This window comes from Rhinolophus hipposideros (genome assembly GCF_964194185.1).
Source record: "Rhinolophus hipposideros genome assembly, chromosome: 9".
Lineage (NCBI taxonomy): Eukaryota > Metazoa > Chordata > Mammalia > Chiroptera > Rhinolophidae > Rhinolophus > Rhinolophus hipposideros.
The window spans coordinates 49,723,868-49,748,948 of record NC_138055.1 but is presented as its reverse complement, the minus strand read 5'-3'; the positions used below and the strand labels follow the sequence as shown (position 1 = coordinate 49,748,948).

The 25,081-nt window shown below is 55.7% G+C and overlaps 1 protein-coding gene across 8 annotated transcripts in view; it reads left to right on the top strand.

Moving 5' to 3' along the window:
- Positions 1 to 25,081, top strand: part of HDAC7 (histone deacetylase 7) — a 36,106-nt gene that overhangs the window by 2,594 nt on the left and 8,431 nt on the right. For 2 of the 8 annotated variants that reach the window (XM_081060367.1, XM_081060363.1), the window contains exons 2-16: positions 13,389 to 13,439; positions 16,798 to 16,985; positions 17,123 to 17,213; positions 17,507 to 17,618; positions 18,232 to 18,347; positions 18,473 to 18,598; positions 18,911 to 19,002; positions 19,201 to 19,311; positions 19,452 to 19,641; positions 19,874 to 20,070; positions 20,310 to 20,483; positions 21,922 to 22,141; positions 23,505 to 23,638; positions 23,817 to 23,937; positions 24,193 to 24,242. In XM_081060367.1, coding sequence (XP_080916493.1) covers positions 16,845 to 16,985; positions 17,123 to 17,213; positions 17,507 to 17,618; positions 18,232 to 18,347; positions 18,473 to 18,598; positions 18,911 to 19,002; positions 19,201 to 19,311; positions 19,452 to 19,641; positions 19,874 to 20,070; positions 20,310 to 20,483; positions 21,922 to 22,141; positions 23,505 to 23,638; positions 23,817 to 23,937; positions 24,193 to 24,242 — 1,875 coding nt within the window. In that variant the 5' untranslated portion in view covers positions 13,389 to 13,439; positions 16,798 to 16,844. Of the gene's footprint in view, positions 1 to 13,388; positions 13,440 to 16,797; positions 16,986 to 17,122; positions 17,214 to 17,506; positions 17,619 to 18,211; positions 18,348 to 18,472; positions 18,599 to 18,910; positions 19,003 to 19,200; positions 19,312 to 19,451; positions 19,642 to 19,873; positions 20,071 to 20,276; positions 20,484 to 21,921; positions 22,142 to 23,504; positions 23,639 to 23,816; positions 23,938 to 24,192; positions 24,243 to 25,081 lie in introns of those variants that run through there. The other 6 variants (XM_081060362.1, XM_081060365.1, XM_081060368.1 and 3 more) reach the window with 5 other exon arrangements.

Sequence of the window (25,081 nt, the reverse complement as noted above, 5' to 3'; positions counted from 1 at the left end):
ACTGGTCACTCTGCTTTGACACTGAAGTTCACTTTCCTCATCAATAAAATGGGGAGAAAATTTCAGGTGCATTTCCCAGAGCACAGAAGAGAAGAGGTTGACTATAAAGAGGAGATCCGTGTCCACTTTTGGGACTGTTATGCTCCACTTCCCACAGGGATAATGGACACCAGCTTTCATCCTTGGTGGATTCTGGGAATGAGAGTTGGAACTTTCCCTTCCTCCATCCTCTCCTCAATCCTGATAATGGGACTGAGAAACTCATGTGATAGGGATGGGGAGTAGGGACCCTCTCCTGGCTGTAGGCATGCTTGCCCAAGGACCCCAAAGGCCGAAGCCTGGGTAACTCCCACCTCCTCTTTGTCTTCTTTCTCTTGCCCTTTCATTAAGAACTGGTAATTCAGAAGTTGGTAAGGGCCTGAGAAAAGGTGAGCTAATAATACAAGGCCCAGGGTCACACAGTAGGGAACAGCAGGCCGAGTAGGGCTGGAATCAGACCTAACTCTGCCAGTGCCCATTCTCCTGGCCTTCCCTTCCCCTGGCCGGGCTCAGGTCCTGCCCATGCCCTCTCCTCACACCTCAGCCCTGGCCTGTCTCAGCCAGACTTGAGACGGCCGGCCTGTAGTGAGCCTGTGTTGCTGGAAGCAGGACTAGAGTGAGGCCTGGGAGCTGGGGGGAGGGCATGTGTCCTCCCTGAGGCTCTGGGACTATGTGTTTGTATGTGTTGGATTTGTTCACTAGATGGGGCACTTCCTCTGGGGCAGGAAACTTTGATTTCCTGTGGTGGGGGCGTTGGTAGGATCAGGCTGGGGTCTCAGCTGTGGGCCATCCCTGCTGTTGTTTGGAACCACGGAGGGGCCGAGTTTCTGCATAAGCCTGCGTCCCCCAACCCAGAGGAGGCTGGAGGAAGAGCATTGGTGAGGAGGCCCAGGCTGAGACTGGAGGAGGCGGCCATGAGGCCACTGAGATGAGGGAGGCTGAGGGCAACACAGCAGGAAGCCTGGTCAGCAGGTGACCCTGCCGGGTATTGTGTTTCCCTGTGATATTTACCCCCCGGTTTCTGTGGTAACCTTCCCTGGGGGACCCAGGCCTTCTGGCTGCAGGAAGGTGCCCCCAGACAGCTCTTTCCTTAGAGGCCTGAGTATTAGGAGGAGTCCCGAGGTCTGGCCACCTCCCTAACCCTTTTGGCTGCTAGGACCAGGGCCGGGGAATCTAGGAGTGGGCAGAGAGAGCACTGAGGGGTGGCTGGGTAGGGGCCCTTTTGCATGTCCTTGGGGTGGGGGGAAGGGAATGATAGGGTCTGCTGGACTTTGGGGAAGGCTCTGTGCCTCCCCTCATCCCATCTCTTCACTGCCCTTCTCCAGCAGCACCCCCCCCCCCAGCAAGGGGGAGGTAGACAGCATGCTGCCTAGGGCAAGGAATAGGGGTGGGGGTGGCAGAGGCGGGAGGGATGTTTTCATCAGCAGAGCGTAGCTCCTTTGGTCCTGGACCAGTTCCCGGAGGCAAAATAAGTTCAGAATAGCATCTGTTTAGTGTGGGTCAACATGTGATGGGTGTGTGTGCACACTGGGTGTGTGATGGGGGCCTGTGTGTGTGCCCCGGGCTGTGTATATGGATATTGTGGTTCCATGGCAATTTGTGATCCGTGAGGTAGCTTTGTGTTAGGTGTTTTGGGCGTACGCAAACGTGTAGTACAGATGTATGTCATCTGTATAGTGTACACCTTCGCAGTTTATGGCTCTGTGTGGGGTATATGTTCATGATTTGGGGGGATGTATACCTGTGCAGGAATAGCTTTTTAATAGAAGTCTAGATGTTGGCTGGAAAGCATCATCTCATATATGGTCCTCAAATGCCAGTTCCTGGACTAGTTGCTTCAAATCACCTGGGAGTGTATTAAAAATAAAGAGCCTCAGGGCCCATCCAGACAGACTCAGAATCTGCAGTGGCGGGGCCTGGGAATCTTGATTTTAACATGTGCTTCACGTGATTCGATTCTGGTGCAAATCCGGGTTTGAGGACCACTGATCTGGGCCAACCGCTTCATTTTTCTCTTTTGCGGAAATAGACTTTTAGAAGGTATGTGGTTTGTCAAAGGACACAGGGCTATTACAAGGAAGAACCAGGACAAAATTCAAGCCTTTGAAGACTGGTCCAGGGCTCAGCCATGCATCTTCTGTGTGTGCAAGTGTGCACATGCACACTCAGTGTGATGGAGAGGACCAGATATGGTTGGTGCGCACGCTAACTGGGCCTTGACCTTTCCTCTGGAGTCCCAGGCTTCCTGGCCCTGCTCTTCCTGTTACATCCTGCTTCCTCCTCCCTGGGGAAATCCTGGAACTGTTGAGCGTCAACCCTAAATTTAGGTGATATTGGCAAGCAGGAGGCCCCATTTACTGAACCAGTCATTCATCGTTCATCCATTTACTGGATGCTTATGCCTTGCCGTGTGCCAGGCACCAGGCACCGATATGCAGTGAATACATAGGAAGAAAAGCGTCTGACTTCAGGGAACTTCCACTCTAGTGGAGAAGGCAGACAATAACAAGTAAGCAAGTAAAGAAATGAATATATACATCTAGTTACACATCGTTATAAGCCCTACGAAGGAAACGAACTGGGTGCAGCAATAGAGAATAACAAGGTGGGACTTCCTTAGAGAGGATGGCTAGGGGAGGCCTGCCTGAGAAGGTGACATTGATGCCTTCTCTCACCTCCCCAGACTAGACGCGAGCCCTCAGAGCCTTCTGAGCATGCTTGGGAACTGCCTGCGTCCAGGTAGGGGACCTGAATTGCCAGCCTCTCACCTGGCATGGCATACAGCAGGCTCTCCACTCCCGAAGCAGCCCCCAGAGGTCGGCCAGGGGGGAGAAGAAGATGGGAAGCTGCACAGGCCTGACACAGGTCGCTCTGTAGTTTGGAGGAGCAGACTGCCCTTCGTGGTCTGAGTCCAGGGCTCTGTGGACATGTTGCATGTTGGGAAGGCGGCAGCCTCTCCAGGAGTTCTCAAGCATCACGCCATTCCTGACCCTCCTGCTTCACTTTCTTCTACCTCCTTCCCTTCTTGCCCATCTCCCTGCCCGGGCACTCCTGTGCCAACTCCATCCCCTCTGGGTCTAGCCTCGCTATCTCTGTGGCTATTGGGATTTAACCTGTCTCAGGAATCACTGAGGAGAGAGGAGGTCAAGTCTGAAAGAGGCCCTAGGCTCTAGAAGAGAGGACAGAACCAGAGAGAAGCGCTGGGGCAGGAGCCACAGAGGACAGGGCAAAGAGAGGCCTGAGGCTGGCCGAACAGGGGACGAGGGCAGGAGAGAGGGTGTGGAGACCTTTGGCAGGGCACTCCAGAGCCTCTCTTGGGCCCTTGGAATTTGCTCCCTAAACTGGGTGAGACTCTCAGCCCAGCGGAACAGACATCAGCTAGCAGGCAATGCTCCCATCTCGTCCCCCTGCCATCCTACCCCTTTCCCCTCTCAGGAGGTTAACTTTCACATCAGCAAGCGGCCTTCAGACGCTCTCACCTCTCATGTCTTCTGGTAGGTTTTCCTTGGGGCACCGAGAGCTGTGGGCTGCAGGAAGATGGAGCCCTTGACTTACAGAGTTGAGAATTAGAGGAACCTTCATGTAAGAGAAGAGGCCCTGTCTGTCCCTGCCTCGACTGGCATTCCACCCTGGGCTTCCTTTAGGTTTCTCGATGTGTGCGCCAAGCTCAACCCTAGCCCTTCCACAAGCCCCACAGCAGGGTGGGGAGGGGACTTCGCCTAATGAGGAGATCCCTGGGCTAAACTCACCATCCCCGCCCGTCTCCAGCCACTTCCTTTTTCCCCGTTGCCTGCAGGGGTTGGTAACCCTGGTGGTTAGAGACCCTGGGCCTTCAGGGCCAGCCTGTGCCCTGGAGACAGCAAGGCCTATCCTATTCCTCTTCAGAAGTCCAGCTTAGCTCCCTGAAGAGCCCATTCCAAGGAGCCCAGCTCTGGCTCCTTCAGTTACCCCCAGCCCTGAAAGCCCCATTCCTCCCTCCCCCAGCTCCCAGGATGGCAGGGAGAAGCGGGGCAGGCTGGGAGCCACAGGGTCGGAAAGAGCCCGGGGTGGGGGAATTCGGCGACTAGGCTGAAACTGGCTTGTTTTGCTTGCCCTACAAACCTGCATGGGCATCTGTGGCGCCCTCTGGGGCGTTCGGGTTGTAGAACTGCTCTCAGAATGACAGGCTGGTGGCACCCAGTTGGGGCAGGGGGTGGGGGTGGGGTGAAGGCGGGGAGCCCCAGGCAAGGGGGAGCTGGAGGGTTAAAAATAGCTACAGCCGGGTTTCAGTTAGCAAATGTGGAGGCGGGGAGCTGGAGGCGGGGCGGGTGGCAGGCCGTGTTTGCCCACAGCACAGGGCTGTGTTTCCCCTGGGTCCCAGGAGTGAGTCACCCTGGAGCGTCTGAGGAGGTGCTGGCACCTCAACCCCCAGCCCTGCCCCACACAAGGGGTGGAGTGCAGGCTTCATCTCGGGGTTCTGCAGGATGTGTATCCCCCTTCCAGGCCTTCAAGTTTGTCTTAAGAATTGAGCCCGGTGGAGGGGGGGGACCGTGTGTCATAGAGGGGAAGAAATGTGCCATTCTGAAGCCAAAGATCTGGGTTTGAATCTTAGCTGAATGGCTGCAGGGCCTTGTTCAAGGTTGCGAAGGGCCCTAAGTCTTGGTTTTCTAGTCTTTCAAGTGGGGATTTTCTCACATGTGTGTGTGAGGTGGTGGATTCTAAAGTACCCTACCGATGTTAATTATCTCCTTAGATCTGCTGTGCCCATTGCAAAGCTTGGCAGGGGGTTCTTCCCCCTGCCTGTGTCCTGTAAGGACACAGAGAGGAAGGCATGGATGACCTCTGCAGAGTCTTCATTTCTCCTGCCAATAGCTGAGTGTAACCTTGGGCACGTGGCTCTCTGTGCCTCAGTTTCTCCATCTGTATTGTGAAAATACATAATAGTTTCAACCTCATGGAGTTGCTGTAAAGATTAAAGTAAGTAACGTTAGCACCGTGCCTGGTATGAAGTCAGTGCACACAGAATATTCATCATTATTATTAATGTTATTGTTCATATTTTTGAAGGTCAGGGGTAGAGAATGCTAACGACATGAAGAACAGAAACTGGGCCCAGCCCCAGTTCACAGGAAAAACCAGGCCAAATTCACTTTTCCAGATTCCTCCACCCATAAGGGCCTGGAGCAGCAAGGCGTCCGGAGCCAGAAGTCACAGGGTGGACCCCTTCTCTCTTTCACTCCACTGCCCTCAACCTCCCGCAGTGAGGCAGGATGCTGGGGAACCCAAGGGACTCAAAGCCAGCTGGCACTGGGGAGGGTCTGGGACTGGACCACCCCCGATGGCCCCTGATATGGAGTACCTTGCCAGCATCTGCTGGGGTGACCTTTATTTTAGCCCCTCCCTGGCAGCTCTTAAGAGGAACATGAGGCAGAGGAGGGATGGGAAGGGCAGTGATGTCAGCAGTGAGTATTCCCAGCACAGCGGCCCTGGAAAAGGCAGGAGGCCTTGCTCTCAGGAAATGATCATTATTCAGCCTACAGGCATTCATTGAGTAAGTCCTGACTTTGGGCCCAGCCCTGTGCTAGGCCCTTTGCATGATTCATGAGAGGCAGAGGGCGAAGGGTTGTGGATCACGCAGAAATTCAGCAGCTATGGGGTCCAAGAGTTCAATCTGTGGAGTTAACGCAAGCCCCGTGGCTTAGGTCTCTGGGAACCAGAGGTCACATCTTCACTTTGCTACCAATTGGCTGTGCCATCTTTATACGTATATGTGCATGTGTGTGGGACATACATATATGTATTCTGTTTTGTTATTACAGAGGAAGTTTGTGTGCATTGTAGATCATCAGACCACAGACAAGCAAAACTCAAATAGCACAGTCCCAGCAGTCAGAGACCACTGCCATAACTCAGTGCCCACCGTCCCGTCTCCTGACTTGCCTTTATACGTTGTGCCTTTTCCCAAAATGAAATCACACTGTGTGCTGTTGCTTCAGTGTTCTCTACCTTCCACTAAGGTAGATTTTCATCTCATCGAATTCCAGTTGTCGAATTCCCAGTTGTCTAGAAATTGTCCTTCGCAGCCAGCTGTTGGGGTCCTTGACAACCGTGGAAGCACCCTCGCTGGATCTGCGGTCTGGAGAAACCTGGCCCACTGAGCCTTCAGGACAGCCCTGGCCCTAAAGGGAATCGTGCCACCTAGAGCATCTGTCTGACAGACCTTGGTCTGCCATCTCCCAAAAATAACAGTCAAAATGAAGGGGATACCCTGGTATAAGTGGGATGGTGATCTTGGGGGTATTTACTGTCATTCAAATGGATGTGGCATCCCTGCGAGTGCCAGCATTCATAGCTTGTTGCTATTCCCAGACTCGGATCCATGATGCCCCCAGGCCACAGAGCAAGCCAGGGTCTCTGCGGCGGCCTCTGCCCTCCCTGCCCCAAGTCTAAGTGTGCCGCTGGCCCTTTGGCTGTGTTCTTAGTCCCTAGGAGTCTGCTGCAAAGGTGGGTGCAGTACTGGGTGCTCCATCCCTTCTGCCTGCCCACAGGGAGGGTCTGCGTGTGTGTGTGTGTGTGTGTGTGTGTGTGTGTGCGCGCGTGTGCACGTGAGCGTGTGAGCGCGCGCGCAGGAGAGCGTCTCCTCCCAAGGGAATTTGCTCACTGCTCACTGTGACAGGTGACTTGCTCCGGTTATGCAGCCTACATTTATACAGGCCCGACAGTTTCCAGAGTGCTTTCTCATAGTGCGTGCTGCCCTGCAGCCCTGGGACGTTTGCTTGGTTAGTTATACCTTGCTTACAGGAAACAATAAAATAGTAACATGTACGTTGAAAAAAGCAGGGAAATATAAGATGAAAAAGGAAGTAAAGATGGGCTTGGGGCGTGCCTCCTGGAGACAAAAATCGTGTGAGGAACACAGGCAGAGCTTCTTCTCTTTGCTTTATTTTTGTTGTTGTGGGTGTTTTCTGCATGGAGGACCAGCACTGAGGACTTGCTGGCCTGGGAATTAGCCCCAGGCCTTCAGATGCTGGGCCCACACTGTGTCCTGTGGTCCCTCAGTGGAGGTGGGTGGAACTAGCTGTACGCGCCGGTGTAGTGATTAGGGGCTTAGGTTCGGGGGTCCCAGAAGCCCCACTTGCCATCTGTGTGGCCGTGGCATGTTTCTTAACCTTTCTGCACCTCAGTTTCCTTTGTAAAACAATGATAATAACAGCATCTCTGTTACAGGGCTGTTGTGAGGACCAAATGAAATAGTACAAGTGAGAGGCTTAGTACAGTCACCAGCCCACAGTAAGCATTCAATACGTGCTTGTTGATCAATACTAATATTATTAATAATTTTGAATTATTAATATTAATACTATAATGTAAACGTTTCCCTGGCAGTCTCTGGAGTGGCTGAGTGGCCTTATGGGTGGCACAGGTGAGAGGAGTCAAGGAAGACCCATCTCCTGGCTCCCATGCAGCAGGGAGAGGCAGACGGGACAGCAAGCAGGGGTGAGGTAGCCAGGGAGTCAGGGTCGGGCCGAGGAGGGCCCAGAAGCTGAGGGAACAAGGAGGGCAAGGGAATGGCTCTGAGACCTCCGAGGGGAGGAGAGACTCTGAGAGGCAGCCGGGGGGGTGGTGCCCGTGCTTCCTGTTGGGGCAAGCACTGGCCCTTGAGAAAGACTGGCAGCGCTGGCTGCTAAGAAGGAGCAGCTGGTTTAAATGGGGCACCCGGGGGTTGGGGAGGGGGAGAAACAAAGGCAGAAGCTGACAGAACCTCAACTCTACTCCCCATATTACAGATGGGGCTCTGTCTTGACTGCTCAGCATGTTTTGCGTATGATAGGAAAGATGGTGGTTAGGCATCATGGTGAACTTTTTATCTCAGGGATGGGAACAGGGGAGGGACAGTAAGTGGGAACTTTTGTTTTTGAGTGTTTCAGGACCTGAGAAACTCGAGGGCTTTCTGGCCCAGGGGGCTGGGACTGGGGGAGCCTGCCTGCTCAGAAATTCCGCAGGTGGGTAGGGCAGGCCTCCCCTCTCTAACAAGAAGACTGTGGGTGACAGGAAGTGGATCTGGCCACCTTGGGCAAATAGCTTTGCTTTTCCCTTCACAGCGTCACAAACAGCAGGCAGGGGAGACTGAGTGGTGGGTCTGAGAGGCCCCGGAGGCTGACAGGGCTTGGGAGGAAACCCGTTTTTCTTTGCCAGAGGACAGGGACAGTGAGGCTCTCCAGAGAGAGCCAGTCCCAGGAACTGACAGCCGCACACCCCAACGGCCCGTTCCCTCTGCCTCAGGGCCCAGGGTTCTCCATGCAAAAGGAGAGGCACAGAGTGGAATAGAGGACCTGGGATAGGAGCAAGGAGCCGGGGAGGACGCTTTTCCCACCCCCAGGAGTTCAAGCTGCTGCTGCTATGGTTACGTCTGCTTCCTGTTTGATTCATCTCAAACAGCAGAAGGGAGGGGGGACACGAGGCTCCCAGCTTGGCCACCGCTGCGTGGGGCTGTTTACAACAGCCGCGTGTGGGATTCCCAGAAAGAGACTCCAAACCGGACATCCTGCGGCTGCAAAATACCCAGGTGTCAAGAGCTAAAAATAGCTGCCATCAGGCCCCAATGCTGGGGGGGGGAAAGCGGGTAAGGGAAGGGAGGTGGGAGGGCCAGCTTTGCAGCCCTCACATCCAGCCTCCTGTTCAGTGCACATCTGCCGTCCTGCAGAGGTTCAGTCCCCTCGCCTTGGATGGACAGGAGGCCTTTGTTGGGGCAGCCCATGTCCCAGGCCCCTCACCTGGGAGCCCAGCCTCTGCTGCAGGGCAGCTGGCCCTTCTGCCTGTACTGGGGAGCTTGCTTTGGGATACTAATGAGAGAGACTCAGAGGGACTTGAGAGCTTCTAAAGAAAGGATGTGGCAGGGCCACATGTTCCAAGTGGAAGGAACATTGAAGCCAACGCTTCTCCAAGACCCCGACCTGTTGCCAGCCCCTTGTTCCCACACGCAGTCTGAAATTATTGCGAATGGTTGCTATGTAGAAGTGATTCTTCAGGATTGTCTTCATGGGGGCCCAAAGATGAAATAGGCAGCTTCTACCCTCCAACCTGCAGCAGAGCTGGGGTTTGCTGCTGCTGATAGGAGTCTCTGTGGGGCTATGTGATTTTTTCATCTTTCCCTGTGCCCAGCTAGGTCCTGCATGTGCTCTCTCCGCGCTGGCCCGTGGGCAGTGGAAGTACTGGGAATGAGCAGTTGAGAACATGGATTCGGGAGCCCAGTTGCCTGGCTCAAGTCCCAGCTCAGCCATTTCCAAGTTATGTGATTTCAGACGAGTTATATAATACAGCTGGGCCTTAGTCTGCTGATCTACATAATGGGGATTAAAACAGTAACCACCTCATTGGTGTGTTGTGGAGGTTACATGGAGTAGCACATGTGAGGAACTTAGAACAACTCCTGGCACTTAGGAAAGTATTAGTTTACAAGCATTCAGACGGAAGAGAAAATGAAGACACTGTAGTTAAGAGAGGCGGGGCATAAGAGATGGGGTTGGGTAAGGCATCTGGGAGCAAATGGGCCGTGGTAGAGGCAGGATGAAGTTGGGATCAGACACTGAAATGCTTATGCCAGAGGGAGGTTACAGACAAGGTCAGGAACCAGCAGTATTAATCGCGTCCATTGTGTCTGTACCTACCCCGTGCTGGGTGCTTCACACACAACATTGCTAATCTTATATGACTGCTTCCAAGCAGATCATCTCATTATAGATGGGGCAGCCAAGGCTTGACCAGGTTATACCATGTCCCTGGTTTGCTCTGCCGGTCACTGAGGGAGTCTGGGTTTGAACCCAGGTCCATCTGACCTCAGAGCCAATGTCCTCTATGCTATGGACCCTCACTACCATCACTTCATGTGGCAGAGTTCCCAGACAGTTTGCAGCCCCCTGGATTCTGGGCAAATTGAGCAATATGCAGCTTAGTGCTGAGAAAATGAGTAAGAGAATTTCTGGAAGGGGGGACACACAAAAAACTGTTAACAAGCTTTGATTCTGAGGAAGTTCTAGGGAGTTGGATGAGTGAGAAACTTTGTTTTATACTTTCTGGGGCTCTTTGAATTTTTTAGTAGCTGAAAGTAGTACACTTTTTAAAAACATATGAGCTTTATTTTAAACTTGTTGAAAGTGAGAACCAGATTTCATTCCTATTGCCATGCGTTCAGTCCCTGGATGAGTGACATGGAGATACTTAGTACCAGCATTTGGTCTGGCCTGGCCTGGCTGTACCCCTGACCTGCCCGGTGACCGTGACCTAGCCCCTTTTCCTCTATGTTCCTGAACATTCTCTAAAGCCCCATCAGTTCCTAACATTCTCAGATTCTATAACCTAAGTGCCTTCAAGAAGTCTTCTTTCCCTCACTCTGTGTCAGAGAGGTCTGGCAATCCTGATGTTCTTTCGTGTGTTTATTTATTCTTGGATCTTCCCGAAGCCATCTCACCCCCAGATTTCCTTTTTTCTGCCAGCCCCATGCGACTCAAGCTTTGTCACACCTGTGTCGGAATGAGAGCCAGAACTGCAATGTGGGGTGTGCAGGGGTCAGCCCTGAGCCCAGCCCTTGGCCTTCTGCTGCTGGGGCCTAGGTCTTCCTGCTCCTCCTTTTAATTGGTCAGCAGACCAGGCAGGTGGAACAGCCTGAAAAAAGATGTCGGAGCTTCTGGGAGGTGGTGCTCCTAGGGAAGCCCTCTAGCTGGCAAAGGGCCTGCCACACCTGGGAGAGCAGGTGGTCAGGCAGGGCTTAGGTTTCTCTGAGCAGGGAAGGCCTGGGGCAGCAAAGTAGGAGGGGAGGCCAGCTCGTGAAGGTGCTCAGGGGATAGAAGAGTTGACTTTGTGTCTGCTCTGGAGGTTGCTGAGGGCTGGGGTGCACCTACTCGGGCAGGATTTCTGGGGCTCTTTGGTTCTGGGTGAGATCAGGTGTTCTAGTTTGGGGAGGTGACTTGGTAGGCCAGGTGCCTCAGTGCCAAGTAAACTGCCTCTTCAGCCTGACTGCAGTTGCTTCCCAAGAAGGTAGAAATGGGGGTTAACCAGGATTCCAAGAAGGAGAGGTCTCCACCCCGGCCAGAAGGTGCGTGGAGAAGGGTCCAGCCCTACTCAGCGTTCTCGGTCCCTCAGATCCATTCACTCCTGATCTTATTTCAGTTTGATCCCAACATAGTGGTAACAGTGCTCTGAGAGGGGCCGGTGACAAGGGGGTTCCCAGATGAATCCCCAAGCCTGGGACGCAGGAGGTTCACTTTCTGGTTTCAGGTCAGGTGTTGACTAGGTGCCTTCTGATACCTTTCCTCCGTCTGGGACACAGGAGAGCTGTTCCTCATTTCTTATCTTTGTTGCTCTGGGCTCTTCTGACATCAGAAGCTGTCAGCAAGGAGCCAGGAAATTAGGGGAGAAGCAGAACTTTTCCGAGGAATTGCTTTTGGAAATAGCCCCCGTTGGCAACCCATATGCACACACGCAGCTTTTCTGAACAGTTGATATCATCGATCAGCATCACGAAACATCCCTTTTGGGCCTAGTAATAAACACTGCAGAGTTCAGGGCCATTAGTGTTTCTCCCATCCAGAGAGACCACAGTGTTCGAATCTGTGGTTCCCAAGGGAGTGAGGCACAGAGAACCTGGCTGTGTTCCCACATGAGAATGCTGCTGACCAGCCCTCAGGCAGGGACCAGGGAGGTAGGAGACAGTTCCCTGGAGGCAGAGACTCTAGGCCTAAGGGGAACTCCGGGAGTGTACCCAGGAGCCTGCTTCAGAGACCTCTCTTGGGGGACCAGGTCCTGCAGAAGAAAGAGGAGGTCCAAAGAGAGCTCGGGGTGGGGGTTACCATGTCCTGGGTTGGAGGCTGCATCCCGCACCAGTGTTCCTTGGGGCTCCCAAACCTTGAGAAATATTCATGCCATGTCCTAGGCAGCGTGCCAGGAGAATCATTGTTTTTGATTCACCAGTTCTTAACAGGGCCTGCTGTGCGCCCTGCGGTGTTAGGTACAGATAGGCACGGTTAATGGAGTGTGCAGGTGGTGGACACAGAGTGGGTGCTCTGGGAAGTGAGAACAGGAGACGTCAAGGGGAGCTTTGTGAGGAGATGGTCTCGGACTGGACCTCAAAGGATGGGCAAAATTTGAATAAGTGGAGCGGCATTTCCCTACCAGACATTGTCATCCGAAACGTGGGTCCCTTGTTTGAGGGCAGTTGGTGGGAGTCTCTCTGTGTCTAGAGTTGCCCCCTCCCCCAGTGGCTCCTGCCCACAGGGAATTCTCCTTTTTCAGTTTTGGACGCTGAACTGTCGCTGCCCCTTAGACCCAAAAGAGCAGCACCTGCCAGTTACCATCCAGGAAATACTCCTTCTGCCGCAGGTGTGGCCTAAGACGGGCTTCTGTGTGTCCACCACGTGCCTCCTCCAGGCGGCTTCCGAGTCCCTGGCCTCCTGTTCCCTTGGCACAGAGCTGGGACAGCAGGAGGGAAAAGCGTCCATCTTGGATAGATGGCCTCAGGATTTACCTCTGTGTTCTCCTACCCCACCAAGCCTCTGCTGCTGACCAACTCTTGCCTTACTGTAAGGTTTCATGGCTTCTGAATGGGATAAGGTTTCTGGGCTGGGCTTAGGAGCCTCGGAGAGGTGGCCATTTCCAGAAGGAAAGACTTCTATTTCAGATTATCCTAGAAAAAGGCTGAATGGTTTTCTTCTCTGGGGGGACAGGCTGCAGGACACAGGATGGAGCAGTAGGAAGAAGGGTTCCTAGCACAGGGTCCTCAGGCTGTGCATTCCAGACCCTTCACGTTACAGCTCCCACCAGGCCATGAGCCAGTCCCTCTCCCGCTGTGGAAGCTTCTGCGTGCCCCCCCACCCCGTTCCCTTCCTCCAGGCCTGCTCCCCCACTGTCGCCATCTCCCTCCTGGCACCTTTCGCTGGGTCTCACCAGCCGTGCTGTCTCACCTCGGCCCCACCTCACCTCCCAGCCCTCTTCTTTCCCTTCTGGCTATGGGAGCCTGAGCCCAGGGAAGATTGTATCTGAGCACATCCGGAGGGCTAAGGGCACTGTTGGGTGAAATGGGACCTTCCTGGGCTCCTGCTGTGGACTCAGCTCCAACAGGGCAAGATATCTGAGTTGCTCAGCAGATTGGATGAGGAAAAGGCGGCTGAGGATTGCTCTCATCCAGCATGGGAATCTGAGGAAAGGAATGGGGTGGAGTCTTCTCTTTTTGGTTAGCTTCTAGTAGAGGTGCCAGGGCTCAAGCTGGCTGGGGGCCTCTTGGAGTGGCGAGGAGTCTGCCTGGCTTGGCCCTCTTTCCTTCCTTTTCCCTGCCTCCTCCCTGCAGCCCCTTTACTCGATCTCTCTTCTCTCTACAGATGGGACCCAGGTGAGCCCAGGTGCCCACTGCCCCAGTCCCCCTGGCACAGGTAAGCATGGGTCCTGAGGGAGACTGTGATGGGGAGTGGGAGCTGCGGATGGAAAGGACATGAGAAGGGCGAGGAGCTGAGCACTGGGTCAGCAGGGCAGCTGGCTGACCAGCCAGAGAGTTGAGGAGGTTGGGGTCCTGGTGGAGAAGGTGAATTTGGGGTTTCATGGGAACGGGGTAAGGAGTGGGGATAAGGAGGCAATTCTGGAGCCACGCTGGTCCCAGTGCTGGGAAGCACGACAGGAAGAGGAAAGGCAGGATGCTTTTCTTGTCCTTGCTTGGTGCAGTGAAACAGGAAGGCAAGTAGGAAGCTAACATTTATACTTATTCCCCTGCCTCACATCAGGCTCTGGGTGGGGCAGCATGTTCTCAATAGTTGGCTCTTGCAGTCCTCACGCCAGCCCTGCAAGGTGGGCATGGCAGCCCTGGCAGAGTGGGACGATACCTCTGCTGCTCGGGTGCGAGGGGAAGGACCCCTCTTACTAATTACCTCACCTTCCTTGCCACCTGTTAGGCTGCATTGGGTAAGGAGGGGAGCGGAGTTCCTGCTACGGCTCTGGTTTAGGACATGCCTGCGGGGCTGGGGCTGGATGAGGGCTACCCCTTTCTTAACTGCAGCCTGTATCCTCTGAGGGCCTATTGGGGGCAGGGTACCTACCTCATGCCTAATAGTTACATATGGCAGGGAGAAATGGAGGCCAGCTGTCCTCTTTGCTTCCGTCCTGGCTGTCCAAAAGCTTACAGGCAGGTTGGGGAGGTAAGACACGTAAATAAAAAGAGAAATAACAGTAGAATGCAATATGTGACTAGTGCCAAATCAGGAGACCACTGATTAATGTGTTCATTCACCCATTCAGGAAACGTTCAAGTCACCACCTATTATTATTTAGTCGCCTAGATGTATAATTTTCTAAAAATTACATACAGAAATTAGAAAAAGAAACATTAATGAACCGTGTCTCTGTGCCAGGGCACCTTCCTAGGCATTTTTTGGGGGGTGGTACAGAGATTTATTCGTTGATTAAACTAGTATTTGTTGGGTGCCTATCTTGGGTGCTAGGTACTGTTCTAGGTGCTGGGGTATGGAGCAATAAGCCAGACCAAGTACCTGCCCTTAGAGCTTAATTCAGACGTGGTCCCTGCCGGTGAGGTGCTTATAGGGCACAGAACCTCCAACAGGCTTGACATCCAGAGGAGGGCGGGACATGGGGCTGGGCGGGGTCCACGGACGAGCGGACTCCAGCTGGGTTGGGAGGAAGGGCCAAGGGCCGAATGGAGAGGTGAGGACAGCACGGGGACACTGTGAGCAAAAGCTCAGAGGACAGAGGCACATGGCCTTGTGACAGGATGGGAGTTGATGGCTGAAATGGAGGGTTCGTGTTCAGATGCAGGAGACCAAGTTGCGAAAAGCCAGGTTAGCACCAGAATGCTCAGACCCCCAAATGCTAACTCACCCCAAGTGGCGTTCCCAGGGTGGTAGGCAGAGCCCCTGCCATGTTCCCAGAGGCCTTCTGCTCTGGAGGCTGTGGCAGTGCTGGGAGGGAGGGAGGGGCGGCTCATGGTTTGTGTGTGGCTGAAGCCACTAGCCAAACGTCCTGTGGCCTGCCTTGGGTTCCCTGAGGCCCTCTCACATCACCAGGGGAGTCACCCCAGGACACCAGGGCACCAGACATGGTGAGACCCTTCCTGGGGCAGGAGTGGTTTGGCATTGGAAACCCAGACGCGACCAGAATGAGACTGGGTTCTCTGGGTGGATGCATGAAGGAGCGGTGAGGGCATTAACGCCGCGCACTGGCGGTTGTGGGCTGCACCTGGGCACTCAGCCGTCCGCTCCGGTCTCCTGACATCGGGAGAGATGTGCAGGCACCTCCCTGCTCTGCTTCTCTCTCATCTCCATCTCACGGTCAGAGAATGTTAGAGCGATGGCCCTTATCGACAACCTGCCATAGGCCCCTCTTCTTTGCCCAGCGATGAACTCCCATGAGGGGAGGGGAGTTCTTCATTCTTCCTTTTCCGTTTTTTGCCTGTTTGACCCTCTCAAGGTGGCCAATAGTTTGGGGCCCCTGAATTTTCTGCTTTTGAGCCGCAAGGGAGAGGTGACTTCTTGGGAGTCGTTGGGAAAATGGGGCCAGAGCACTGGCCTCAGCAGGACCGGAACCCGTGCTCACTCTGCACTGAGCTGGCCTTCCTATGAGCCTCAGTTTCCTCATTTGGGATAACAGCATAGTAACAAGTACCTCCCAGGGCGTATAGGGGTGACGAGGTGCAGCCGCAGGTGTGCTACGGATGTTAAAATAATGACAACGCGTAGTAATGGTTGAGTTGGGCCTGGAGGCTGTTTCCTGACTCCCCGGCTGGTGCTTTGCCTTCCACTTTCCCTCAGCCTCAGGTCCCAAGGACAGCCTGTGGCTGCCCCAGTGGGGATTGCTCAGTGTCGAATGAGCCGAAGAAGGACTCTCCAGGAAGGTTCCTTGTGTGCTCTGTCCGACGGCACCTGCTCCCAGCTCCACTGCTTCCCCTTTTCTGTGATAATCTCCAGGCAGGGGCGCCACCTCTGAGCGTCTCCAGCTGCTCAGCCCAGCCTGACTGTGCCGGCTGTGCTGGCGGAGAACCTGGTCTGGCAGCTAGTTATAAATAGCCCCTGTATCCACAGCCTTGGCAGGGTGCTCCTGGCACAGACGCAGAGGACACTCGAGAAGAGGCAGCTGAGCCGCTGTCCTCACCATTATAGGCCCAGAGCTGGCATGTGGGTGCCCAAGAGCAAGTTCCACGGGCACGTGGGCTGTACAGGCCTGGGGTGGCGGCCAGGGCTTGGCTGTAGGTTTGAAGCGCCACTCCTTTATCCTATGGCCTGAGATAGAGTAGGGAGGGTGGTGACTGAGAGGGCCTGAGGGCTGGAGGCTGAATAAAGGGAATGGTTTGCCTGTGTGATCACTGCCTTTGAGCACGGTCATTGGGGGCAGCTGGGCCACGTCCTCATTCCAGAGAGGAAGAAGGAAGAAAGCCCAGAAGGCATGACCAGAGGGCTGTCGGGCCATCTCTAAATGCCCACAGGCCCAGCCTCTGGCCTGGAGAGACAACACGTTTAGTGGAATAGCAGTAAGCTCATACTCAGAAGGTTCATTTTGAACCCCACCAGTGACAGACTGCCCAGTGTATATTGCCTCCTTTCTCATGGGCAAAATGAAATCGAAAGTACCTACCTTGTAGGACCACGATGGGGATGAAGTGAGGAAAGGGCCCCTCGAACATGTTTTGTCATTTTGACTTAAATGAGCCTGAAGGAGGTTGATGAGGCTGTAACCGTGCAGCTGCAGAGAAACTTTCCGGGGGGCCCTGCCCTCTTTCTGTGTTCTCAGGCTGCCCCAGGCCCCGTGCAGACACGCCAGACCCTCAGCCCCAGCCCATGGACCTGCGGGTGGGCCAGCGGCCCCCGGTGGAGCCCCCACCGGAGCCTGCGCTGCTGGCCCTGCAGCACCCCCAGCACCTGCACCACCACCTCTTCCTGGCAGGCCTGCAGCAGCCGCGCTCAGTGGAGCCCATGAGGGTAAAGACAGAGCTCCCTGCACATGTGGCAGCCTTGAGCTCAGCCCCCAGGCCCTCTCCCTCCCTGCAGCCCCTCCTAGACCCATGTCCCAGTCCTCAACTCCTTGCCCCTTCCTGGGCGGCCGGCCCTGCCCACAGCTCTCAATGGATACGCCGATGCCTGAGTTGCCGGTGGGGCAGCAGGAGCAAGAGCTGCGGCAGCTTCTCAATAAGGACAAGAGCAAGCGAAGTAAGAATGGAGGCCTTTCCGGCCGGTGGACATGGCCCCCCTGCATGGGCCTGTGAGGGTTGGGGTGGGAGTGACGCCAGCCCGCTATCCCTGTGCTTGCTGGGTTCTGCCTGGGAATGCAGGTGGGAGTGGACATGGAGGGTATTGAGATGGGGCCTCGGGCTTGGCTCTTGTCCGAGGAGTCCCTGGGATGCCTCGTACTGGGGGCACAGACAGTGCGATAGGCAGAGACTATGCCAGAGAGGCCACCTGTCCACCCACCCAAACCCACTCATCGTTCTTTGCCTCTGCAGGTGCTGTGGCCAGCAGTGTGGTCAAACAGAAGCTGGCGGAAGTGATTCTGAAGAAACAGCAGGCAGCCTTAGAGAGAACGGTCCATCCCAGTAGCCCCAGTGTCCCCTACAGGTAACTCCTCCTATGTGCTCCCCCGTCCTTTCCACTGCCCTCCTCCCTCTGTGTCCACCTGTGAGCACTTACAACCCTGCTCTTCCTCCCAGCCACCCATCACTTGATACTTACCCTCCCTGGGGGAGTAATTCCTGCCCCAGTCCCCTCTCCCAATTGATACCTGCCCTCTTCTCTCCTTTAATGATCTCTCCCCACCCTCCACCTGAGGCCCTATCTCTTTGCCTGTCCTCTCTCTCTCTCTCTCTCCACTGGAATTCTTCATCCACACAAGTCCCTTCTCTTTTTATGTCTTCCTAAGCACAAAAATGCCCTAATTCCTAGAACAGGTTCCTCCCACTTGAGACAGTGTCCTTAATGTGCCTGGGACCTGGTTCCTCTGCCTCCATCAGAGGTCTGCGTGTGGGCTGCTAGTAGAATGGGTGGCCCGATGCTGCCCCCTGGAGATGGCCCCCCGTTCGTGCCAGCCACACACTGCCCACGCTGCTGGCTGCCACCTCCCCTGGCAAGTCCCATGCTGGTACTCAGGAAGGAGCCCCCTGTGAAATGAGGTGGCTGCCAGGCCTCTGGGCGTCCCTGACCCTCTGAAGCAGCCTTGGCACTCACTCCACAGAACTCTTGAGCCCTTGGAGACGGAAGGAGCTGCCCGCTCAATGCTCAGCAGCTTTCTGCCTCCTGTTCCCAGTCTGCCCAGTGACCCCCCAGAACACTTCCCTCTGCGTAAGACAGGTGAGAGGGACAGGCAGGTGGGGACCCAATGGGAATTAGTGGGGAGGACCTTGGGCGTGGGATGGCTGCCGGGGAGGGCTCCCGGGCAGTGGGTGTGGGGCTGAGAATCACAACCGCTCCTGCAGTCTCCGAGCCCAACCTGAAGCTGCGCTACAAGCCCAAGAAGTCCCTGGAGCGGAGGAAAAATCCACTGCTCAGAAAGGAGAGCGCCCCGCCTAGTCTCCGGCGGCGGACGGCAGAGACCCTCGGAGGTGAGGACTGGCAGCATGTGTGGGGGGGCTGAGCTTGTCCCTTTGAGTCAGGTCCCGCCAAGATGGGTCCCCTCCTCAGGTCTACAGTGGGTGTTGTACAGGGTGTGGTCTACACACTCGCCACGGGGGCGAGTTGGGGCTGAAAGCCAGCCCCTGCTCTGTTGGCTAAGCTGACGTCTGCCCAGAAGGACCGCCTTAAAAAAAAGAATCTAAAGGTCCTGCAGACTAGTGGTGGTCTGTGCGGAGCAGAGGCCGCCCTCCTGGCTGCCTCCTGGCCTCTGACTGTGCCTCCCTCTCTCCCCGCACCCTCAGACTCTTCCCCCAGCAGCAGCAGCACACCTGCATCAGGATGCAGCTCCCCCAACGACAGTGAGCACGGCCCCAACCCCGTCCTGGGCTCCGAGGTAAGGCCTTGCTGGCTGGACTCTCTGGGGGGCAGTTCTGAGGCTCAGCCCTCCTCTCAGCAAGTGGTCCTAAGCAGGCTGGGGCCGCAGGGTCTGGGCAGCCCCGCCAGAGGCTCCTGGGTGTTCTGGGGAAGGCATGCCTGGGGGGTGGGCGTGGAGGTCTGGGACCAGTGACCCCTGCCCTGCTCCCCATGGCAGGCGCTCTTGGGCCAGCGGCTGCGGCGGCAGGAAGCCTCTCTGGCCCCGTTCGCCTTGCCGACAGTGTCCTTGCTGCCGGCAATCACACTGGGGCTGCCCGCCCCTGCCAGGGTGAGTGGCTGAGGCGCCCTCCCCCACACCAAGCTCCCCAGCTTCTTTCACTCCCTTCTCCTACTGCCTCGCCCCACCGCCTTCACTGTCCTTTCTGCCAGAACCTGCCCCCCTGTGACTCCTCCCCACCTCTCCCCCAGGCTGATGGTGACCGTAGGACCCATTCGACAATGGGCCCTCTGGGCCCTCGGGGGCCAGTCCTGGGGAGTGCCCATGCTCCCCTCTTCCTGCCCCATGGCCTGGAGCCAGAAACTGGGAGCCCCTTGCCCTCTCGCCTGCAGCCCATTCTCCTCCTGGATCCCTCAGTCTCTCATGCCCCCCTGCTGACTGGTGAGTCCTGCTGCTTTTCTGGGGGAGGGGCTGGATCCATGCAACCTGCTGAGGGCCAAGCTTGGGACAAGGGCCAAGCTTGGGATGAGTCCCATCCTTCCTGCGCCCTCTGCTGCCCGCCATCCTCCTCTGCGTCTCCCTGCTGAGTCCCTGCCCCCCACCCCATGTCCTTGCTTCCTTCCATTCCTCCCCATGGCTCCCTCCTTACGCCCCCTCACCCCATTCTTTCCAGTGCCCGGGTTTGGGCCCCTGCCCTTCCACTTTGCCCAATCCTTACTGACCACCGAGCGGTTCTCCGGGTCAGGCCTCCACCGGCCGCTGAGCCGGACCCGCTCAGAACCCCTGCCCCCAAGCGCCACCGCCCCGCCACCGCTGGGCCCCCTGCAGCCCCGCTTGGAACGGCTCAAACCTCACGTCCAGCTGATCAAGGTGAGGGGAACTGGGTAGGGGAGGTGGTGACGGTTGCGTAACTGGGCCTCTGGGGGCTGAAAGAAGAAGGGAGGCTTTGGAAGGGCAGGGACGTGGAGGGCCAGAGAGGATGTGGCTCCTGGGGGCCACAGGTACATGGCCCCTGGAATCCCAGCCATATGATTGGCACCTAGCCCACTGCATCCATCCCACATCCTGTACTCCAGCATGGCTTCTCAGCGGGCGTCTCCCCTCCCCAGAGGCCAGCCAAGCCAAGTGAGAAGCCCCGACTGCGGCAGATACCCTCAGCTGAGGACCTGGAAACAGACGGTGGGGGAGTGGGGCCACTGAGGGATGACAGCCTGGAACACAGGGAGTCGAGCCACGGGCAGCATGAGGCCAGAGGCCCTATTCCTCTCCAGCAGCACCAGCAGGTAAGGCAGTGCCCAAGTAAGAGCCCCTCAGAAGGTGTAGTTAGGAGATGCTGGTGCCTGGCATCGATGGAAGGGAGGGAAACACCGTGTTTCCCTGAAAATAAGACCAGGTCTTAGATTAATTTTTGCTCCAAAAGGTGCATTAAGGCGTATTTTCAGGGGATGTCTTATTTTTTCATGTCCAACAATCTACATTTATTCAAATACAGTCATGTCATTGTCATGATGTACTAAATGCGTCCGTCTGGCTGATGATCTTAACTGGGGCTTATTTCCGGGGTAGGTCTTATTTTGGAGGAAACACGGTAGGATATTAGTGCAGGGGCAATGGCTTTGGGACCTATGGTTGCCCTGCCAGATCCTCACTGGGGTGCAGACAGAAAGCTAGAAACACACACACGCACACTTGCGTGCGTACATGCATGCAGGCACACTTACACACGCACTCCAGCAGCCTGCCCGGCTCGGAAGCCATGTCCCTTGTCCCGCAGTGGGGCTGGCCTTTCACAGAGCCTTATACATGCCTACCCTAGTACTTCTCCCTGTGACCAGTTGTACTGTTTCCAGGAAGGTGGCGAGGGCAGGAAGTGGGGTAGAGCCAGGCTCAAACGCTTCAATCAGAGCGCTCTCACCGTGTGCGTCATGCCATAGAGTATTAGTTTGCTAGGACTGCTGTAACAAGTACTATATACTGGGTGGCTTAAACAACAGAAATGTATTGCCTCACAGTTCTGGAGGCTAAGTGAAATCAAGGTGTTGTCAGGCTTGATTCCTTCTGAGGGCTGTGAGGGAAGGAGCTGTTCCAGGTCTTCCTCGTCGGCTTGTAGATGGCTGTCTTCTCCATGTGTCTTCACATCATTTTCCTTCTGTCATGTCTGTGTCCAAATTTCCCCTCTTTATAAAGACGAGTCATATTGGATTAAGGCTCACACTAATGACCTTATGTTAACTTGATTACCTCTGTAAAAACCACATTCCCGGGGTCACATTCCGAGGCACGAGGGATTAGGATTTCCTTCATAAATATGAAGTGGGAGGGGGACACAATTCAGCCCGTAACACGTGGTAACAGTCCACACACGTGCAGTGACTCCCGCACGTCCCCATGTCCTTGGGCAATTGCACAGTCCTGGGAGACGAGCTTCTGGTCAGAGCTGGGCCTGAGGCCCCTCACCTGGATTCTGGCTTTGGAGTCCCGAGACCCCAGGGAGCTCCAGGGGCATGGGGGGGTCAGTCTGGGGTGGGTGCAGACTTTTGGGGAGCAGGTGGGGGTAAGGAGCTCAGAGTCAAAGGCCAGGGCCTGGCTGGGGTCAGTACTGGAGCCATCCTGGAATCTCTCCAGAAAGGGGGCCTGTAGGGAGGTTTCCAAGACCTCGGGCAGAAGCACGTGAAGCAGGATCCTGAGAACCTGGGGACTGAGGCCCCCTGTGTCCCTCAGGTGTTTCTTTGGGAGCAGCAGCGACTGACCGGACGGCTCCCCCGGGTAGGCACTGGGGACGCTATGCTGCTTCCCCTGGCCCAGGGTGGTCACCGACCGCTGTCCAGGACTCAGTCGTCCCCAGCTGCACCTGCCTCACTGCCAACCCCAGAGCCTGCCAGCCAGGCCCGTGTCCTGCCCAGCTCAGAGAGCCCCGCCAGGACCCTGCCCTTCACCACAGGTAAGACTTCAGGATTAGAGTAGAGCAGGAGGAAGGGATGGGGCACACAGAGGCTGGGGCACGTGTCCATGCCCAGGTCATGGAGTCGCTCAGGACCTTGTTTGAGGCCATAGAGACCATTTTCTGAGACCACTTTCTTGGCCTTGTTAGATCCACACAGCGTCCATGGAGCAAGGGGATAGGTGGAGGTCCTCATTTTACACACGAGGAGACTCAGGCTCAGGAAATCTAAGGTGACAAGCTTGTGGTCAAATAGCAAGCTGGCAGTCAGGCCGGGCTGAGAATCGTCAGGATCTCCTGACAACGAGTTCCAGCCTTTCAAAAAATGGTATTCATTGTTGTTGCTCTGCTTGTAAAAAGAGCTCAAAAAGCATTTTAGAAATTTTGGAAACTACAGAAAAGCATAAAAATAGAACAAAAATCACCAGTCAGTATCCTACTACCCAGAGGCAACCACTCTTCAATGCTGCTATATTCTGTCCATCTTTGTTTCAGCCATATGTACACATACAAACACCCCATGTACCATATATAACTACCAACACGAGTACCGTATATACATTGGACCCTGCTTTATTCAGTTACCATATGAATACTTTGTAATATAATTAACCTTCAGGAATGAAATTTTTATAGTATTTCATCACAGTATTTTATTTTTATTTAGAGGTTTGTTACTGGTTGGGCAGTTAGATGATTACTCATTTTTCCTCATGTGAATTTCCTTGGGCATAAGTCTTCACTCATCCCTAGACTTGTTTCCCCAGGGTCACTCTTGAGGAGTGGCGTCCCTAGATCAAACGGTGTGAGCATTTTGAAGCTCCCCAATGTCCTGAGACTTGCTGAAAGTGACCCTCTCCCCGGCAGTGTACAGGGCCTTCCTCTAGGCAGCCTGCTGGTCAGGCTGAGACAGTCACTTTCTCAAACTGCGTCTATCCTGTCACATGGCCCAGTGCCACTGGGGGCTCCCAGCTCCCGGTTTGGGGTTTCTGAGGAATTCTTTCTCCTCTCGCTCACCCTTAGTCAGCTATTTGGGTCATGACATTCAGTGTAGGATCCTGACATTAGGCCTCCCTGTGTTAGGCTCTGAGTCCATGGTGGATGGATTGGGCCACGTGAGGGTCAGTGAGTTGGGAGGGCAGTGGCTGCATGGCAGTCGTGTGGGCGGGGCTGTGTGGGTGTGTGTGTGTCGTGAGGATCCCTGGGTCCTCGCTGGGGGTGGCTGGGGGTGTGAGTCTATGTGTGAAGGGGCCAAGGTTCAGGATGAGGGTCTGTGCCAGGCCTGGCTCCATGTGGATGGGAGGCGGGGCTGGCAGGCCGTGCGAACTTCCTGGGGTCGTGGCCCTGACCCTGCTCCCGGCAGGGCTGGTCTATGACTCGGTCATGCTGAAGCACCAGTGCTCCTGCGGCGACAACAGCAGGCACCCAGAGCATGCCGGCCGCATCCAGAGCATCTGGTCCCGGCTGCAGGAGCGGGGGCTCCGGAGCCAGTGTGAGGTGAGCAGGTGGGGCGGGGGCTGCAGCACTGCGGAGGGAAGAGTAATGGAAGGGAAGAGGGTCGATGCCCTGGCGATAAGGGGGCAGCATGAGACGAGGGACAGGCAGGGTGGGGGTAAGGGCAGGGAAGCGGGGGGGGGGGGGCAGGGCCTCAGGAGCTCTGTGGGCCCTTCCTCAGTGTCTCCGGGGCCGGAAGGCCTCCCTGGAGGAGCTGCAGTCAGTGCACTCTGAGCGGCATGTGCTCCTCTACGGCACCAACCCACTCAGCCGCCTCAAACTGGACAATGGGAAGCTGGCAGGTAAGGGCCCAATGGCGTCTGGGGCCCCCGTACGTCTCCTGGCTCACCCAGCCCACCCATCCCATCTCTCTCATCCCAGCTCTGCCTAGCCTGTCCCTCTAGCATCCTGGACTCCCCACGCCACCCCTAGCCCCTTTGTTGTCTACCTCCACCTTGCCTTGTGCACCTACCTGGCCTTCTTTTCAGGGCCTCCCCGCTCCTGGCCAGGCCAGAGGCTGAGAGGATTCAGCTCACACACTGGGCCTCTCTCCACAGGGCTCCTGGCACAGCGGATGTTTGTGATGCTGTCCTGTGGTGGGGTTGGGGTAAGTGGCCAGGGGCTTTCCCATAATGCCCCTCTGCCGGCTAGAAGCTCCTTGTGGACAGGTGTGTCCTTGGCCCACCAATGTCTGCTGAGTGTGGAGTCCTGTGCCTTGCACTTAGAAGGTGTTTGGTAAATGTTGAGTGAGGCTCAAAGAGCAGGGCCAAGGTCATGTCCCTTCATAAGACCCCAGTGGTTGGGACTGGCCATTCCATGCCATCCTCCAGGCTGCTTGGCCTCCCTGAAGAGGGCTTCCAGGCAGAGTCGGGGCTGCCCGGCCTGGGGCTGTGGGAGTGCCTCCAGTGTTGTTGGTGACCCAGGCACCTCCCACCCACTCTCCAGCTTTCCTCCCTCCCTCCTCACCCTGCCTGGGGGGCTTCCTACCTTATGGCGATAAGTGCTCTCCTTATCTTAAAAGGTCCCTACAGGGTTTCCCAGCCAGGTATGTGGAGGGAACTAGGATGGAGGCCTAGTTCTGGAGGGAAATGGGAACTGTAGCTGGGGGGGGGCTGTTTGGGAGCCAGTCAGCGCCCTATTCACAACTTCCCATTTCTTGCCACTTTCTGATTTTTCCAACTGTTGTTGCTTCTGTTTTCTCCTCCCTCCTCTCCCTCTTTGTCTGTCTCTCTCTCTTTCTTTCTCCAGCCTCTTGAGACTCTCTCTGCCTTCCTCGCCTCTCTTGGTCCGCCTCGCCCTTCCCATCTCCCCATCATGCCCCCCGGCCCCTCCCTAGCCTTGAGGCCCAGGGACTGGGTTTGGGGGGCCTCCCAGCCTGGGCTAGGGGCCCTGAGTGGAAGACAGTGGTGCAGACGGCCCCTCGAGCTCCGACCATCCCGCAGGGCC